The sequence below is a fragment of the Sus scrofa genome, chromosome 1 (assembly GCF_054392235.1).
Source record: "Sus scrofa isolate SSC_HxYL_T2T_F1_AM1 chromosome 1, Sscrofa_HxYL_maternal_Yorkshire_Landrace_v2.0, whole genome shotgun sequence".
In the NCBI taxonomy this organism is placed as follows: Eukaryota; Metazoa; Chordata; class Mammalia; order Artiodactyla; family Suidae; genus Sus; species Sus scrofa.
Window position 1 is genome coordinate 286,065,181 of NC_139383.1, and position 17,743 is coordinate 286,082,923.

The window sequence follows — 17,743 nt, forward strand, 5'->3', positions numbered from 1 at the left end:
CAGCTCCCGGCTCTGCCGCGCCCGCTGTACCTCCTCCCTTCCTCCCCGGATTTCACTCTCTGGAAGTGGCGCGGCCGTTTGTCAGCCCGCGGCTCGGCGCTGCGCTCACCGCAGAACGTATTCTCTGGGTGTGGACAGCTACGTGATCACGGAGATGGTTTGTTGCTCCGTCTCCAAGGGGCCGTGGACGCGGCAACGTGTTTGCCAAACGAATAAATACAAGAACAGGTGGGACCCAAAACGCCATAAAGCATTTTAAACAGGGACTTTGTCTCGGGGACATGCTCTCAAATAAAGCTGTATTTTATGTAAATCCACCTTCAAGGGTTTGTTTGGGTTTGTTTTTCTTTCTTTTTTTTTTTTTTTTTTTTTTTGTATTTATGCCTCTTTATTTAGCAAATTGTATTCCCCAGCACCCATCACTTTACAGAGGGAAATAACGGGAAAAGCCTGGAGAGTATGGGCCAGATGTATAAAACCCCAGATAGGAAAGGCTTTGTTTTCAAATAGGGACATTTCTAGGCTAATGGAGACAACCGACTTCATTCTCCTGACTCTGGAAGGTTCTTGGACCCGCAAAATTCCTTAGGACACCACCAGACTAGTGAGTAGGTCCTGGCCCCGGGAGACAAGAGTCCAGCGTCTTAAGAAGAGAGCTGGGGAGTTCCCGTCCTGGTGCAGCGGAAACGAATCCAACTAGGAACCATGAGGTTGTGGGTTCCATCCCGGGCCTTGCTCGGTGGGTTGAGGATCCAGCATTGCCGTGAGCTGTGGGGTAGGTCACAGACGCGGCTTGGATCTGGCATTGCTGTGGCTGTGGCGTAGGCTGATAGCTGCAGCTCTGATTAGACCCCTAGCCTGGGAACCTCCATATGTGAGTGCGGCCCTAAAAAGCCAGAAAGACAAAAAAGAAGAAGAAGAAGAAGAAGAAGAAGAAGAAGAAGAAGAAGAGGAAGAGGAAGAGGAAGAGGAAGAAGAGAGCTGGAAGGCGTGTGCTTGGGTCCAAACCCCGGAGACACAACCCAGTGACTGGACAGGTGAACCCGTGCTGTTCCTCCCCAGGTGCCACCTTGATCATATCACCTGTCCCCTTCACCGTGGGAAGCACTGAGGTGGGGGATCAGGCCTCGGCCTCTGCCTGCTAACCTGGCCCAACCCTGGGGGACAGATGAGTCTGGCAATGAGGCGCCGCTATGGACACTCACTCAGGAGAGATGAAGCCAGGGCGCCAGGGGAGGCTTGGGGGGAGGGGTGGCGTTTGAGCAGCAAGGAGGGGGGTCAAGGGTGGAGGAGCCTGGTACGTTGACACAGAGCTCGCTTGGACCACGGACCACGGGGAGAAGCTGCTTGCCAAAGCCAGAGGAAGGGAGTGGGGTGGGGGTGTGGCTCTGGCTTGTGTGCCCACCGCCCTGCTACTTCTCCTGGGCTCTCAACCAGGCCTCTGCCGAAGCTCCCAGGACGCGGGCCTGCGGGACTCAGGACAAGGGGCTGCACCTTGCCGGGAGCTTTTGGGGAACGAGGTGCCTCCCAAGTTGCACGTTCATTTTGACAAAGTTTATGAGGCTCCAAGGCTGCTGGGAAAACCCTCCCCTTCCGGGCGCCTGTAAGTGGCACCCAAATTGTACACGTCTATGAAAATGCTTTAAAAGGGGAACATCCAGAGCTTGCTCCACACCTAATTTCTCGCACACATTTATGTGATTAATTTCAGTTTCTTAAAACCTAACACCTTGAAACTCCAGCCCTGCTCATGAGTAATTATTTATAAACAGCGTCATAAAAGGCTGCTTGACTGCCAAGAGTAATCAACTTCTTCAACCCACTTCAAAGGAAATCAAAAAACCTTTCCATCCACAGATCCTTTTGAGGTTTAACTAGGAGCATGATTTAAAATTCACAAGAAAACCCTTAGGTATTGGAGCTCTAATACACAGCTTTCTTGGACAAACGTTTGATAAAAAACGAAACATACCATTATACACACCATCGCCTGCTTTAATATTGCCCAGGGCTACTGTAAATGCTCACTTTGTACTAAATCTGCTTTTCTGGCAGTGAAGGGGCCGCCAGCCCGCGTGGCTCCCCTCGTCCCTCATGTGCATGCTCGCCAGGGTGAGTCCAGCACCTTCTCTCCCTCCACAGGAGCCACTGGCCGAGCCACTGTGTGTCACAGCGAACCCCATCCCAACACCCGCGCCCAGGAGGCGCGGGCTCGCGAGCCCGGCCGGAGGGAGGACCGACCGCCCCACGAGCCCGGGGCAGTGGAAATGCCCACTGGACGTCAGGGTGCCTCTCCTGACCACTGCTCCCTGCTTCCCCCACTCCTAGAGACATCCCAGAGGCATGGTCTTCTCCTCCCCACCTTGACCTCCTTCTCCCAGGTCTTTGCCTCACTTGCTGGCCTGGGAGGGAAAAGCCCACAGATGCTCCCTCTTCATTTAAGTGGCTGGGACGTGAGCCAAAGGGCAAAGAAATGCCAGCACCCTTCCGCATCCTTCCCCATCCTTCAGCGCCCTTCAGCCCTGCCAGCCCAGGGTCTGGGAGCCAGGGCAGAGGGCTGCGGGAACACATCAACGCCTCGAAACAGTGGTTACTGGGATCCGATGACTCAACTTCCTGAGCGTCTGGGCCAAAATCGCCGACACCAGTGAGGGGGGAGGACAAACAGGAGGCCAGCCTCCAGCTCGAGCTGAACGAGGAGGGTCTGAAGTGTTCACCCTGCTGGAGAGCTACAGAGCAGGTGCAAGGTGGCAAAAGGAGAAAGGGCTCCGGGGAGGGCAGCCTTGGGAAGGGATGCCGAGGAGGGTGGAAGGAGGCGGGGAAATGGGCGAGGAGGAGGCAGAGGTGGCTCAAGGCCGGTGCCCAAGACGACTGTCCAGCCGACAGGAGGGAGTTGTGTCTACAACAGGAAGATGGCGTCTGAGTGTGCAAATTCTGGGGGAGTGGCTGCCTGACACTGAGACTCACATGTGCACACAGAGGAACAAGATTACAAGCTGAGGATGAAGTGCGCCTCAAATTTCAGTTCTTGAACTTCTAGTGGGGAGACCAGCGATGCTTTGAGGTTCCAGGTCCAAGTGTACACGCGCCCCGGAGAGCAGTTTCCAAACCAGCGGTGCAAGGGCTACCACCACTCAAGTCCAGAGTTCAAGTGGTTGTATTAGTAGCAAGTACAGTTTGGTGGTTGGTTGGTTGGGTCTTGGGCCGCGTCTGCAGCACGTGGACGTTCCCAGGCCAGGGACCGAAGCTGCACCGCAGCAGCAACCCCAGCCACTGCGGTAACAACGCCGGAGCCTGAACCTGCTGGGACATGTGGGAACTGCTCAAATACAGTTTTAACTTAGGAAAATCGCATTAAACTTTGCACAAGTGGACACTTGACAAGGCACCACCTGGAGCCCGGCAGGAGCATCAGGGCCTTGTCATCCGTTTCCACAGTGTCACTAGCCAGTCGCCAGGGACCAGGCCAGAGCTTGGCAGCCTCCATCTCAACTACCAGATATGCCCATCTTTCAGAGGAGGAAACTGAGGCCAAGAGAGAGCAGTGATCTCTCGCCGACTCTCGGCTTTACCTGTTCAGCCAGGTGCGGAGGGGCCCCTGGAGGTGGGTGGCTGGGGGGACGCCTCCCTGAGCCGCACTTCCCAGCACCCAGGCTTCCGCTTTGCTCTTTGAGTCTTACCCCACTTTCAGTTTGCCTTTATTTGGCCTTGAACTTCTACTTTATTTTGACTCAGCTTTGCTTTATGGATTTGGCGGAAGCAGGACAACAGCCGGAACCCAGGCCGGAATGCTCCCAGCAGCCCTCAAGTAACAGAGCTCAGCAACACCTGGGCCCAAGAGCCTGGGCTGAGGGCGCTGCAGAGAGGCCACGTGGTGAGGCCTGGGAGGCGAGCTGGGGTCTGCAGCAAGGCCGCCAGGAAGCAACGGGGCTCCTCACCCCAGAGTCGGGGAGCCTCCCTGCCACACCCACCAGAGAACCGGAGGGCGTACCCCCCCCTCCAACGGCACACCCGCTCACAACCAGCACGGCTTCTCGATTCTGCCTGACTAGGGGCTCAGAAAGGGCACCGCTGGGGCTCTCGGAACCACACGGAGCATCCTGCTCGGGGCCCCTCACTCCCACGCACGCCCTGACCCGGCTCAGGCCCCACGGGCTGGCCTCACGGAGGAGGCCCGGTGTGCCTGGCCCCCTCAGGCTCAGCAAACCTTCTTCCACCACGTTTAAACTACTCAGCATCCTCTCGCTCGCTGGCTCGCTCGGCCTCTGCGCGCCACCGCGGGGCATCTCAGGCCCCGTCCTCTCAGCTGCACCAGGCACTCCCTTCACTGGTGCGTCCGTAGCTCCTTCAAAGCGGCTAATGCTCCAATGAAAGAAACATCAAAGGCCCGAGACCCCAGCCTCCCTGACAGCTCGCACAGGGCGGCAACGATCCGATCCGGGCCTGGTGCATCGACCGTGGGATGGAGCGCCTCCTCTCCCTCCCCCCACCGCGGGCTCTGGCCTTGGGTCCGAGCGAGCGGCGCTCGCTTGGGTGAGGTTTGGGGAGCTGTGGAACTCATTAACGGGCACCGATAACGAGGCCATCAGGAAAATCTGAGCGCTGCCTGTCTACGCAGACCAGAAACCGCCCTTCCACCTGACAAGTGGAGCGATCAGAGCATAAACCCAACAGGCGACATCAGCGGGGGCGTGCCGAAGCGTTAATAATTGATTCTGTGGGCCAGTCTGAGGTTTTCATTTTAATAACTTGGCAGGAGGATCTGTGTTAGCTGTGCTCCAAAAGAAATTAAGGCGTTTTTCAATTAACCACCTCCCCGAGTTGCCAAAACCTTTCCCCACCCAGCCCTGACCTCCCCTTAGATACGGAAGGACCTTCCCAGAGGCTCCCAGGAGGAGGCGGGAGGGAGACAGAGGGGGAGGGGGAGCAGGAGGGGGGGGAGCGGGAGGGGGCCCAGCCCAGTGCTTACCGTAATCATTGTCTAGTTGCAAATGGTCAATCATGAACGGGATGGGGTCCGTGGGCTGGTGGATCAGAAGCTGCTCCAGCATGTTCTGTGGGTGCAGGGCAGACATCCAGGTGGTTAAGACCTGCAGGGGCACTCAGGGGCCCAGCATCTTGCTATCACTGTGGATCCCAGTGATGGGGCCTGATCGCTCCCCTGCACCCCACCCTAGCTGGCACCTGCTTGGGTGAGCAGAGGCGTGAGGGAGGCACCAGGAAGGAGGTGGAGCTCCCGGGGCCTGGCCCCTGGCTCAGAGCAGGCAGTCCCAGGGCCCTCTCCCCTCACTCAGTTCCTCTGTGCCTCCCAGGCCAGCCCTCTCCCCCACCCGCTCCCGCACTGCGCCATTCATCGCCGGCAATGCTATTCCCTCAGCCTGGAACACTTTTCCTCAGGCCTCAATGGCAGCACAGCTTCCGATCACAGCCACTACGTAAGTCCTGTTGTGCTGCCCCTGCAGCCCCCCTGCAGCCCCTTTACTGCCTCACCCAGGGCAGGTGTCTGCTGGGGGACATGGCCGTCACTGCTACCTGTGCCCCTCCAGCGGGGGACTGAATATTTCCCCGCCAGATATGAAAATAGTCCTGGGATAGTCTGGCCATTTAGTTCCCAGGGAAAGCAGCTTCCATGGTTCCAGAGCAAAAAGCACAGAAATGAACCAGGTAACTGAGAGGAGCCAGGCTGTGCACTAGGGAGCATCCTTCAGCCCGGAAACAAGCGGGGAGGGGCTCAGACCTTTGGGGGGCAGAGGGAAAGTGGGGCAGTTCTAGCCCCATTCTGCATTTCACCAGCAAGTCCCTTCTCTTCTCTGGCCTCAGCTCCCTGTCCCTTAAATGGCATGGCTAGAGGAGATCCCTAGTTGTCCATCACCGGTGAGAGGGTGTGAGATGATTTTAGATGGCCCACAGATTAATATTTTTAATTTCACTTTTAAACAGTTGCATATCTAATGTGTATCAGAAAAATCAGCATATGAAACCCATGATTTCAAGGATACTGCTCAGGATGAGATACAAATAAGTTAATTTTTTTAAAGTGGGTTGATTTAAAGAAATGATTAAGTTAAAATGAAAATATGATGGTTATATAAATCTATACAAGTGATAAAATTTCATAGACTCATACCTTAAAAACGTTTTGCAGGGCAAAAACGGATGAAATCCAATTAAGGCATGTAGTCTAGTTAGCAGCATTGTGCCCAGTGTCAATTTCCTGGTTTTGACAATGTACTACAGTTAGATATTATTACTGGGGAAGCTGGGGGAAGGGTACACCAGAACAATGTACTATTTCTGTAACTTCCTGTGGGTCTGTAATTAGTTTAGGGAGTTCCCTGGTGGTCTAGTGGTTAGGATTCGCTGCTTTCACTGCTGTGGCCCAGGGTCAATCCTTGTCAGGGAACTGAGATCCCACTTCAAGCTGCTGCACACCAGGGCAAAAAAAAAAAAAAAAGTTTAAAATAAAAATGTTTAAAAAAAGGAAATGAAGAGTTCCTGTGGTGGTTTAACGGGATCAGCCGTGTCTCTGAAGCACAGGAATATAGGTTCCATTCCTGGAACTGCACCGTGGGTTAAGGATCCTGAGTCGCCATAGCTGCCAGTGTAGGTCGCAAGTGGGACAAGAATCTGACCCCTAGCCCAGGAACTTCTGTATGCTGTGGGCACGGACAAAACAAAACAAAACGAAGCCTATGTTTGCTGCAGGGATGGAGACTCGGGTTTCCTAGTCTGAGCTGTGCTCTCATGTGTGCTGGTCAGAGGCTCAAGTGGTCACGGGCATCACTAAGAAAGTGCTTCTAGGATGGCGAGCACCCAGACAGACAAATGCTCTAGCTTCCCTGGGGCCCTCAGAAGCTCTGAGGGGCTGAGGGTTCTTCTAGTCCAGCTCCTGAAAGCCTTTACTCCCACCAGTTGCAGAAAAGAAGCCTGGAGCACAGGCAGGGCTGTGGTTTGGCCTAAGGTCACACGGAGAGTGGATCAGTCAGGTCAGGAACTCAGGATAAGGGCTGGGAGCTGGCCTGAACTCTTGGCCTTGGGAAGGAAGGCCAAGTGGGAAATGCTGCTGCCCAAACCACAGGGTTGCTGTCCCAGCAGGTGGCCCTCCCCGAGGATGGGGGTGCCACCCTCAACCCTGACACTCCCCAGCTCAGAAACCAAGACTGCAGACAGCCTGGGAAGTGTCAGCGCCAGATGAAAATTGCAGCCCTTGCGGACCACGTCTTGCAACCTGGCATTTCACAGATGGGGGAACTGAGAAAAGGAAGGGACCTCTTCTCTTCCAGACCATTCACCTGACTGGCGCCCAGGACCAAATCCTGGCCCGGATGGCCTGCCCCCTTTCCTCCCTCCAAAGTCAGCTGGGTGGGGTCAAGGGGTTCCTTGGGTTAGGACGGCACAGGAGTCAACACCCCAGTTTGGGCGGCCTCGTGGGTAACAAACGTGACCCTTCCTGATGCGGGGTCACCTGCGTGCACCCGGACCCCGACAAGAGGTTCCCCTGCCGCCGCCTGGTGTCGCGACAGGGCGGGGGTGCCCGGGTCACCTGCATCATCTCGAAGATGTGGTTCGCCTCCCCATACTGGGGCATTTCCGGGGGGATGCGGTGCGGGGCGGTGGTCGCGTCCATACCGCTGTGCAGCGCGGCCGCTCCCTGGTGACCGCCGTCGCTAGGGTCGTACGTCATCAGCGCGCGCCCCTCCCTGGGGACCGCCGTCGCTAGGGCCGCGCGTCATCAGCGCCCGCCGTGCCCGCCCGCCGGCCAGGCAGGCAGGCGCTGGTCCCGGGTCCGGGTTCCGGGCACCTCTGCCAGCGAGCTCAGCAGCCCCGGGGCAAGTGCTTTCGCGCCCCGGCCTCGCCCTCCCGTCTGCGCGCCTCAGCGGGGCCCCTCAAGTCTCTTCCAGCTGTAGCCTTCTGGGGTCAGAGTGCCCCTTAGTAGGGGCCCCCCTGTGTTGCGACAGCCCACAATACCCCAGAACACGGGATGCCCCCGAGAGGCGGGAGGCAAATCCTGCTCCTGGTTCCGCCAACGCGCCCTGGCTCCGTGGACCACCCCAGGTCTGCCCTCTGGGCCTCAGTTTCCCCATCCTTAAAATGAAGACGCTGGAACAGATGTGGGAGAGCGTTTGAAAAGGGAGAGGAGGGCAGGTGAACCGAGGGTCAGGTCAGACTCCCTTAGCCCAAACACCTGCTTCTAAGCCCTAGAGACCCGGCCCCCTGCTCCCGGGGCAGGGCGGGGCGGGGCGGGGCTGCCACGTGACTCGATTGCTATGGCACCGGTGGTAACAAAGAGGCCCCGCGGCCCCGCCCTTTCTCGCCCCTGTTCTCCCCACCCGGCTTTCCAAACCCCTGGGAAGAGCCTCCCCGCCACTCCAGGGCCCCAGACCCCACGGAGGCACTCCAGCTTCAGAGCGTTCTGTGAGTGAAGGCCGCTCTAGGACAAGCAAGGTTAAAGCAGGCCCGGGGCGGGGCCCACCCAAGCCTTGGGTTCGGAAACTGGGGGGTCAAGGGAGTTGGAGAATAGAGGGGGGCCGCAGCTGTCTAGAAACAGAGAGACAGAGACAAAGATGGGATTGGGCCCGGTGCGGGGGAAGGAGGAAGTCTTCGAGTCCTGCCAATCCCCGAGGGCAGCCTGGTATGGGGTATGGGGCAGGCCCTGAATCGGGAGCTCTAGCTCTTGTCCGTTGCTCTTAGTAGGAGCTTCTTTTGCGGTGTGCTCTCAACAAGACTGTGGTGTCTGTGTACATTAGGAAGAGGGAGTATGGCGTAGTCGATACGGATTGCCCAGAGTTCACATCCTACTCCACTCTTAGAAGCTGTGGGAGCCACGCCTGCTCTGTGCCTCACTTTCCTCCCCTGTGAAGTGGGATTATGGAGGGGGTCCATGAGCTAATATATCCGAAGCAGTAGATGGTAACTGGTGTGTAGTAAGTGCACGATGCATAGGAGCTGCTGTTTGTATTATCATCTCATTTAATCTTTGTACCAACCCTAAGAAGCAGGTACCTTCATTCCCATTTTACAGATGAGAAATGGGAAGCTCAGAATGGTGAAAAGTTGTTGGCTGAGCCATTTCCCTATCTGGGCCTCTTTCCTTAGCAGTTGTTGATCATGGAGCATTCGAATCAAAGAGCCCTTAAAGAGCCTCTAATCCAAACTCCCTCATTTTACAAATGGATAAACTGAGGCTCAAAACGGGGGAAATTCTAAGTCAAATCAAAGGTAGAGCCAGGCTGGAACTAGGTGTCCTGACTCCTAGCCAAAGCCTCTCCAGCAGCCGCCAGCCCAGAGATATGCCCTCCAAGGGGAAAGGGCTCTCTCCCCCTCAGAACTGCCTCCTCAACGCATGCACACCTTGATGGGGTTGTCAAATCCAACTGCAAAGACAGCCGGGGAAGAAGAAGAAGCTGCCTCCCCCCCCCCACCCCCGCCCCGACAGGGAACACACCCACCAAGCCTGCAATTTGCCCTGGAGAGGTTCGGTTTGCTCCCCGGACGTTTCTGAAACGACTTGCCTTTCTCCTCATTTATTTTAAGCCCTAGGCGCTTTTCATACCACCATTTAATCTTCTTTAGCAGCCTGGAAAAATACAAATCAATTAAAGCCTGAAACCTATTAGGTAATCATTTTTTTCCTTCCTCCTCCCCCAGATCGAGAATTGCCTGCACCCTGTGCCTTTCATCCAGACTAAATTGGCTGCATTGACTCTTGTTCAAGGGACGATCACTTCAGATAGCTCGTTACAGTTCCCCTCACAGCCTTCCTGGTGTGCACGTCACAAGTCCATAAGATCAGGAGCCAAGTCGGTTTTGCTCTCGGGCTCTTGGGGCCACCAGCCAAGGTAGGGCTGAATCTGTGGAGAACTTGGCAGCTTCAGGAGGGTGGTGGGGAGCCAGTCACACAGGGCAGGCCCCTGAATGCCAGTCCTCTTTACTGTGGGATGGGTAACAGGGAACAGTCTCGAGAGAGTGGAAGCGAGACCCAGGGGTCTAGCCAGGCCCTTGGTATTCACCTCCAGCCACAGTCAATCTGATCTGTTTCTCTCAGTGAAGTTACTGGTGTGGCTCAGCGGTAAGGAACCCAAAGGAACCCAGCTAGTGTCCATGAAGACTCAGGTTCGATCCCTGGCCTTGCTCAGTGGGTTAAGGATCCGGTGTTGCCATGAGCTGTGGTGGAGGTCACAGATGCGGCTCGGATCTGTCGTGTCTGTAGCTGTGGCGTAGACCGGCAGCTGTAGCTCTGATTCGACCCCTGGCCTGGGAACCTCCATATGCCCCGGGTGCGGCCCTAAAAAGTCTGAACTGAGCAGGAATCCTGGGCTGCCTGACCTCAGCTCCGTCTTCGGCCCTATGGGGATAACCTTGGTAGCCCATTCGTAGGATGTGGTGAGGACTTGGGGTAAGGCTGTGCAGGGCTTACCCAGAGCTCAGAGTAGCCGGCTGTTACTAGGAAAACTGGGCCAGCCATCCAGGATCTCAAGGAAGACTGAAGCGCAGAGTTCCCCAGGCCCGGAACCACCCAGCCACCTGCAGACGCCCCTCTTGCAGCCTAGGGGCTGCTCCCATCCGCTCCCCCGCTTTGCTTTCTCCTTATCTAAACGCTGTTCATTTCTCTCTCTTACCCTCAGCCTCCGCCTCCCACTCACAAAGCCCCTCCAGGGCAGGGAGTCTTGTCTGTCCCGTTCAATGCTCCATGCTGTGTGCCTAGCCCAGCGCCCCGCCTGGTGTCTGGCGCTGCAGGGTGAAGGAATGAACACAGGAGTGAACGCCCGGAGAGCTCTCCCCCGGGCCAGCAGCCTGCAGTGGTGGCTCTCCCAGCTCTGCCTGACACGTGGGGACCTCGGCCCCCCCTGCCCCCCTCCTCCCAACCTCTAGCCCAGGGTCCTGTCCGCTCTGCCCACGTGCCCCGCCCCTCGCCAAGCCTCCAGGGGGAGGGGTCCTCCGCTTCTTTCAGGGAAACGTCGTGCCCATTTTCACCTCTCTGGATGGCTGAGTTTCGGGCACCGGTTTCCGTCTTGGACTGAGGTGTGTGCCTCACTCTCCTTGCTGCGTCTGGTCCTGGTCAGCCTGCCTCCATGGGAGGCGACAGAAAACCATCGTGCCCTGGGTTTACTGGCATTTCTGCCTCCAGGCAAGGACGTGGGGCCCTTGGCTGAATATGGCAGGTGTTCAACAAACAGCAGGCCCCACCGCCACATCCCCACAACCCCGTACCCCTCCCGGCCTGTGCTGAATGGGGCGGGGATGGAGTTGGAAAGAGGCCGCTGCCCTGTGTGGCCCTGGACCAGGCCTGCTGTCCCCAGCCTGTGGGTCCCAGGGGTGGCCCCAGGATGCTGCCAATGAAGCTGTTCCACTGTGTCTGCAGCAGAGCCACCTGGGTTCATGGGCTGAGGCTGTCAGGCCCTTCTTGGCACGGCCCCCAGTCCAGGTCCATGACTCCATTTCCCCAGCCCTCCCAGGGCTCTGTCCCACCACTGCCATCATGTGCGGGGGCCACCCTGTGGTCTGTGCTCCTTGCATTCTCTTTCATCCTCTGACACCGGCTCCTCTTGCCACAGAGACACCCTCGTTCCAGTCCTGCTGTGCTCAGGATGCTGAGGAGACCCCTCTCCACCTGGGACCTGCCAGGAAGCCTGGGATGTGTCCACCCCACCCCCACCGCCAGGCCAAGGGTCCTGGTCCCTTCTGTTCAGCCTCCCGCTAGGGCCCTCCCTCAGCCTGCCTCCTCTAACTGTCCAAGCCTGGGCTCCATGTGTGGTGGTGCCTCACGGTGCAGGGGCAGCCACTGTGGCACCTTGAGGACCCTGGTGAGATGTCAGGAAACACAGGACCAAAGGCGCCCCTGGCACAAGCTTTGCTGTGACACCTGGGCCTCAGTTCCCCCCGGAAGTTAAGGGGAGTTGATCTGCTGAGGCCCCTTCCAGCTCGAACACGCCATCCGTCTATGACCTGGAGCGTTTTGCACATGCTCAGCAAGGTGATGATGTCATGGAGAGCAGGAGCCACAGCCTTTTCTGCTCCAAGCTGATTCTGGCTGCCTCGTGGGCCTCCCGGACCCCACCAGGGACAGGCCGAGGCATCGAGGGAGGGCGCCCCGCAGCGTCGGGGCCGCCCCTGCAAGCGCCCTAGGAGGCGGACGGGAGTCACCAGCGGCCACCCCCTGCCCTGGGGGTGAGCAGACCTGAGATCGGGGCTCGTGCCCAGGCACAGAGCAGGGAGCCGTGTCTTCTCAGACCAGCCAAGCCAGTGCCACCTCCCTGCTCAGCCCGGAGGAATCCCTAGACTCTGACCAACTGTGGAGTGGCAGGCACTTTAAAATGGCTTGGCCCCCAGTGATAAAATCCTAGATTCTAGATGCTGGGCTTTTGCTGACACCACAGAGAGGTATTGGAGGCCATGTGTGTCTGTGTGCATGTCTCCATGTGTGTTTGTGTGTGTGTGTGTGTGTGAGAGACCCACAATCTGCAGACCTGTCTGCACTGGAGGGACGGAAGTCAGATTTCTCGGCAAAGACTGTATCCTTGGCACGTGGCACTTGTGCACTTGGCTCGGGCTCGGCTCTGTGGCAGACAGACAGCCTGCCCGCTTCTCGAGCAAGTGCCTCCTAGGGCCCCATTTCCTTCCCTGCAAAATGGGGGTGAAGTCCCTGCTCCCCAGGGGGGTGAGGGGGCCATTTGGCCCAGTGCACCACTGAGAGGGGCGGTGGGCACCTCCCCAGCCCAGGGCTGCATCCAGGGGCGGGGTCTGGCCCCGGGACCCCCTGACTCTCCTCTTCCTCCCCGTAGACCCTCCTCTCCCGTGGATAACCGGCCGGATGACGATGAACGAGGTGAAGGAGTCCCTGCGGAGCGTGGAGCAGAAGTACAGGCTCTTCCAGCAGCAGCAGTTCACCTTCATCGCCGCCCTGGAGCACTGCAGGGAGGACGCCCACGACAAGATCCGGCCCATCTCCAGCATCGGACAGGTGGGGCCTGGGGGGCAGGACCCGGGGCTCCCAGGGCACCGGGCCTAGTCCCCTCGCTTGAAAGTTGGAAAAACTGAGGCCCGGGGAGGGAGGGCAGGTGTGTGCCAGAATCGGGCTCAGGTCCTGGCTGGTGCAGTGAGCTGTCCACACACGCCCTCACCAAACGCGTGAGGGAATAACAAAGCGTTAGATGGGTGGGCTCAAAACTCAGCGGCCAGGGCTTAGGTCCCAGCGCCCCCACATGCCGCCTCTGTGCCCTGGGGCCGGTGAGTCACCTCTCTAAGCCTCAGTTTCCTCGTCTGGCGAAGGCGAAGAGCAGCACACGCCTCCTAGGGCTGCTGTGCGGATTTCACGAAACCGTCCACCGCACCCACTCAGCCAGCCTCCGGCCTCGTCGCCAGGCCTGAGCCAAGGACTGGCGTGGATGGTGAACGGAGGCATGCGGGTGGTCCCAGCTGCTGGAATCCAAGCACTGCTAGTCACGTTTGCAGAAGTCCTCGCTGAGCCCGAGTCTCCTCGTGGGCCAGCTGCTGCCCGGGTTTGCGCTGCAGGACTCGGGGGCCTCCAGTCCGAACAAGCCTTCCAGGAAGTTAGGGGCTCGTTGCCATGGCGCGTGAGGAACACAACCCGGGGCGGGGCCTCTCCCACCCCAAGGTGCCCCTGCCTGTGGGAGGCTGGCTGCTCACAGGGCTCCGGAACTGCTCGGAGAACAACCCTTGCCCGATAGCAGCCTTCCAAAACATTCTTTTTAGGAGTTGCGCGTCGTGGCGCAGCAGAAACGAATCCGACTAGGAACCACGAGGTGGTGGGTTCGATCCCTGGCCTCGCTCAGTGGGTTCCGGTGTTGCCGTGAGCTGTGGTGTAGGTCGCAGACATGGCTTGGATCTGGTGTTGCTGTGGCTCTGATGTAGGCCAGCAGCAACAGCTCCGATTAGACCCCTAGCTTGGGAAGCTCCCTATCCGCAGGGGTGACCCTAAAAAAAAAAAAAAAAAGACACACACAAAAAGACAAAAACATTCTTTTTAAAATTTTTCTAAAACGGTTTCCCAGTTTTTTAACTTGAAAATTAAAAACCTGCAGAAAACAACACCCCATAACTTCCTAGACACACCAGTCTGTAATATTTAGCCGCGTCGTCCGCGTGCTCACTCTTTCCTCGGAGCTCTTTGGGAGTAAACCGGCCGCCTCCTCTTTAGCCCATCCCCCAAGGGCCCATCCTTCCAAGGGCACCAGGCAGGTTTTCAGTATCAGGAAGGAGCACCTGGAGTTCCCGTCATGGTGCAGAGAAAAGGAATCCGACTAGGAACCATGAGGTTGCAGGTTCAATCCCTGGCCTTGCTCAGTGGGTTAAGGATCCGGCGTTACTGTGGCTCTGGTGTAGGCCAGCAGCAGCTCCGATTAAACCCCTAGCCTGGGAACCTCCATGTGCTGCAGGTGCAGCCCTAAAAAGACAAAAGACAAAAAAAAAAAAAAAAAAAAGGAAGGGGCACCTGAGACGCCCCCACCTCTGCTCAGAATCGACCTCAGGACGAGTGACCTTGGCCTGCTCCTTCTTGCTTAGGTTCAGGAAATTTTGGGGTAAATAATGGCCCCATGTGTGTTGACTCTAACCCGTCCCTGGACCAGGGGCAGCCAGAGGCTCCCCCCAATGCCAGGTTGCCCAGGGAGGCTGCTCTGTTATGGTTACAGTGCAGGTTCCTCCCTACCCCCAGGGATCCCGGGCATTCGGGCGTGGTGTGCGGGCCGGCACTGAGGGCATCAAAAGCCTCTCTCCACACGAGGCTACTGGACTTGGGAAGGAACCCCTAAGGTCATCTGGGAAGACTGCCCCAAGCCACGCAAGGCAGTCAGTGGCCACGGGAAAACCCTCGTTAGACTCGGAACTGGGCCCTGGAGGAGTAGGAGGTGCTCGTGGAAAGGAGAACTGTGTGAAGTGGGTCCGTTAATCCTGCCTGGACCGAGCCAGCTCCTCCCCACCCACCTCCGATCCAGAGCGACGGGAGAGTCCTGACCCCCAGGGAGAGCAGCTGAAACGAGCTCAGCGGCGTGGCTGTTCCCAGCACCTTTCACGGCTTGCTGGAGAGAGACTTCCCTGCGCCTAAAACACGTTCCCATGGGAGTTTAGTTGAAGCTCTCCGTCTCCCAGAGTTGCTTTTTGCCCGGGGTGAGGTAGAGGGCAGGTTTCTCCCCATACAGAAAATTGTTTTCTCTGGCTCTGCTTACTGACTTGGACAAGCAGGACAACAAAACTGCAAAGGATCCAGTTTGCTCCTCAGTCTGGGTGGCCCCACCCGGCAAGTCTCAAAGCAGGTGCTCTAGCTGGGACTGACGGTGGCAAGAAGAGGCAGGCAGGGACTTTAGGTGTTGGCTTGGGGGCCTGGGGACCTGGGGCGAGGTACAGGCTCCGAGCCCTTGACCTGGGGTGAAATCCAGCCTCACCACTTTGTGGGGCCCGAGCAGGTACCTCACCTCGCTGAGCCTCGGAATTCACCTGGAAAATGAGGATTCAAGAGGCACCCAGCACAGGGCACTTAGGGGAGGACTGGGTGAGCTGGGTGCCCGGGGCACCTGCTGACATTAGCTGCGTCCACTGCCGGTCAGGTGAATGCTCACCCCGGCTGGCCTCTGCCCATGACGCCAGGAGGTGGGGGCCCCAGACCCTAGCTCACAGCACGGCCCCGCAGGTGCAGAGCTACATGGAGCATCACTGCCACAATGCCACGGACCGGCGCATCCTGCTCATGTTCCTGGACATCTGCACGGAGCTCAGCAAGCTGTGCCAGCACTTCGAGGCCCTGCACGCCGGCACCCCCGTCACCAACAACCTCCTGGAGAAGTGCAAAAGCCTCGTCAGCCACAGCAACGACTTAAGCAGCCTGCGGGCAAAGTAAGAGCCTTCTGACCTTGTTCCTGGGGTGGGGGCAGGAGGGGAGGGGTCCTGGGGGAGGCAGCATTTGCTGACAGGGCATTGCGAGTGAAACACGGGGCTCCGGTCTGGCCTCCCCTGCTGGGAAGTCCTAGGCCCACTGATTCACTGGAGTCACTGCAACCCAGCAAGTCACGTGACTGAAAATGAGGCCTTCTGAACTTCTGAGGCTCAGCTCTAGGAGGCCAGGAGACCCAGGGGTGGGGGCGGGGGTGGAGGTGTGAGGCAGAGCTCCCCATGGACGTGGCACCCCTGATTCTGAGCCCTGGGGAACCCATAGCACAAAGTACCACATTTTTGAGGAAGCCATTTAGACATCAGTGTGCCAAGAGTCAAAGGGCTGAATGGCACGAGCCGGAGGGATGCCGGCGGGTTGCCACAGACCACAGGCAGGTGCTCCGAGACCCGCCGTCACACCGGGACCAGCTGGGGGCTCCTGGCCCTAAACCCGCTGAGCCGCCACGTCAGAAATGGAGAGACTCAGACCTCCCCGGGGGGTTCTGCAGCGCGGGCTGGATTTGAACCCAGGCAGGGTGCGTCCCCAGAGCAGGGCTCACCCGACCCCTCTCACCGGCCGGCAGATACCCTCACGACGTGGTGAACCACCTCAGCTGCGACGAGGCCAGGAACCACTACGGGGGTGTGGTCAGCCTGATCCCCGTCGTCCTGGACTTGATGAAAGAGTGGGTCGCCCACTCCGAGAAGCTGCCCCGAAAAGCACTGCAGCATGTGAGTGAGCCCCAGGGGGCCCCCCGGGCGGCCGCTCATGCTCCCTGCGGCACCCAGCCTTGGTTAAGAAAACACAAGTGCTGGCAACTGACACGAGACGGCCTCAAACCCGGGGCGGGAGACAAGCGATGTTCGAAACCTCCCTGGAGACCACCGGGTGGAAAACTGTAGCTCAGCTGTGACCCCCTTCCACCCCCCACCCCCATCCCATCCAGCCCCTCCTCGCCACCCCATTTCACCCCACCCCACCCACCCCACCCCATCTCGTGGGGCACTTCGTCACCAGCTTGTTTCCACTGGCTGATCCATTTTCACTGGCGCCCACAGTCCCTGCCACTTAGAACCCCAGGGGCACCGCCCCTGTAGTTTTGCGAACCTCTCTCCCTCTCCCGCTTTAACTTGGAACGCTTCCTCGCCTCGGAGTGTCAGGCTCCACGACGGGGTGTCCCGGGGAGGTGGTAAAGAGCTAGGGCCCCGCCAGTCCCGCTTTCCAGGTTGAGCCATCCCGCTGGAGGAGACGGCGCAGCTCCCCGCCCGCCACGGCCGCGGTGCCTCTCTCTGCAAGACGGGGCTGCTCCCATCCCCTGGACGCTGCTCCGCCTCCGTGTGACTAGGTCCCTGGACCGAGGCCCAAAAGGGAACGAACCCACCTTTCCCCCTTTCCTTGGGAGAGCGAGACCGTGAGCGAAGCCAGAAGAATTGACTCTGTGGCTCCTGTTCGAGGGCGGTTACCTGGTTTTCACACCTTGAGGCCCAGACATCCTAAGACGGGTCTCCGGCTTCTGAGCTGGCCAGAAGCAGCGTCTCACTGTCGGTTTTTCCCTCCACAGGGGGCGACTTAGCTTCTGTATTCTTGCTTCCTCGGGGGCGACCCAATCAAGAATAAAACGTGTTCTACTCCTCTGCCTGGCCTGATTTCCTGGGACCTAGCCCTGACCGAAAAAGACATTTAGGAGTTCCCGTTGTGGTTCGGGGGTTAGGAACGCGACACAGTGTCTGTGGGGAAGTGAGTTCGGTCCTCAGTGGGTTAAGGACCCGGCGTCGCCGCAGCTGCAGCCCGGATCTGGCGTGGCGGGGCTGCGGCGTAGGCCGCCAGCGGCAGCCGCGATTCGGCCCCAGCTCGGGA

At 58.4% G+C, this 17,743-nt stretch overlaps 2 protein-coding genes across 23 annotated transcripts in view; one reads left to right on the top strand and one right to left on the bottom strand.

Annotated features, from left to right (window-relative positions):
* The window catches only part of AK8 (adenylate kinase 8), a 128,047-nt gene extending 120,362 nt beyond the window's left edge, over positions 1-7,685 (bottom strand). For 10 of the 13 annotated variants that reach the window (XR_014830010.1, XM_085000224.1, XM_085000216.1 and 7 more), the window contains exons 1-2: positions 7,544-7,685; positions 4,970-5,054 (exon numbers count right to left, since the gene is read on the bottom strand). Coding sequence is in view for 12 of the 13 variants with exons in the window: in XM_085000224.1 (XP_084856350.1) it covers positions 4,970-5,054; positions 7,544-7,684 (226 nt within the window). In the remaining variant the exon portion in view is untranslated. Of the gene's footprint in view, positions 1-4,969; positions 5,055-6,127; positions 6,215-7,543 lie in introns of all 13 variants that reach the window. The other 3 variants (XM_085000228.1, XM_021070826.2, XM_085000266.1) reach the window with 1 other exon arrangement.
* A 56-nt stretch (positions 7,686-7,741) lies between these two features.
* SPACA9 (sperm acrosome associated 9) lies at positions 7,742-17,520 on the top strand. 10 transcript variants are annotated; one of them, XM_085000298.1, is made up of 6 exons: positions 7,742-8,161; positions 9,649-9,839; positions 12,783-12,961; positions 15,647-15,849; positions 16,470-16,617; positions 17,448-17,520. In XM_085000298.1, exons 3-6 carry the CDS (start codon positions 12,812-12,814, stop codon positions 17,457-17,459), a joined length of 513 nt encoding a protein of 170 aa, XP_084856424.1. In that variant the 5' UTR covers positions 7,742-8,161; positions 9,649-9,839; positions 12,783-12,811; the 3' UTR covers positions 17,460-17,520. The 10 variants fall into 10 exon arrangements, with proteins under 10 accessions (XP_084856424.1, XP_084856433.1, XP_084856421.1 ...); XM_085000307.1 differs by having other exon boundaries at positions 7,742-8,145; XM_085000295.1 differs by having other exon boundaries at positions 7,742-8,055.
* The last annotated feature ends 223 nt before the right edge of the window (positions 17,521-17,743 follow it).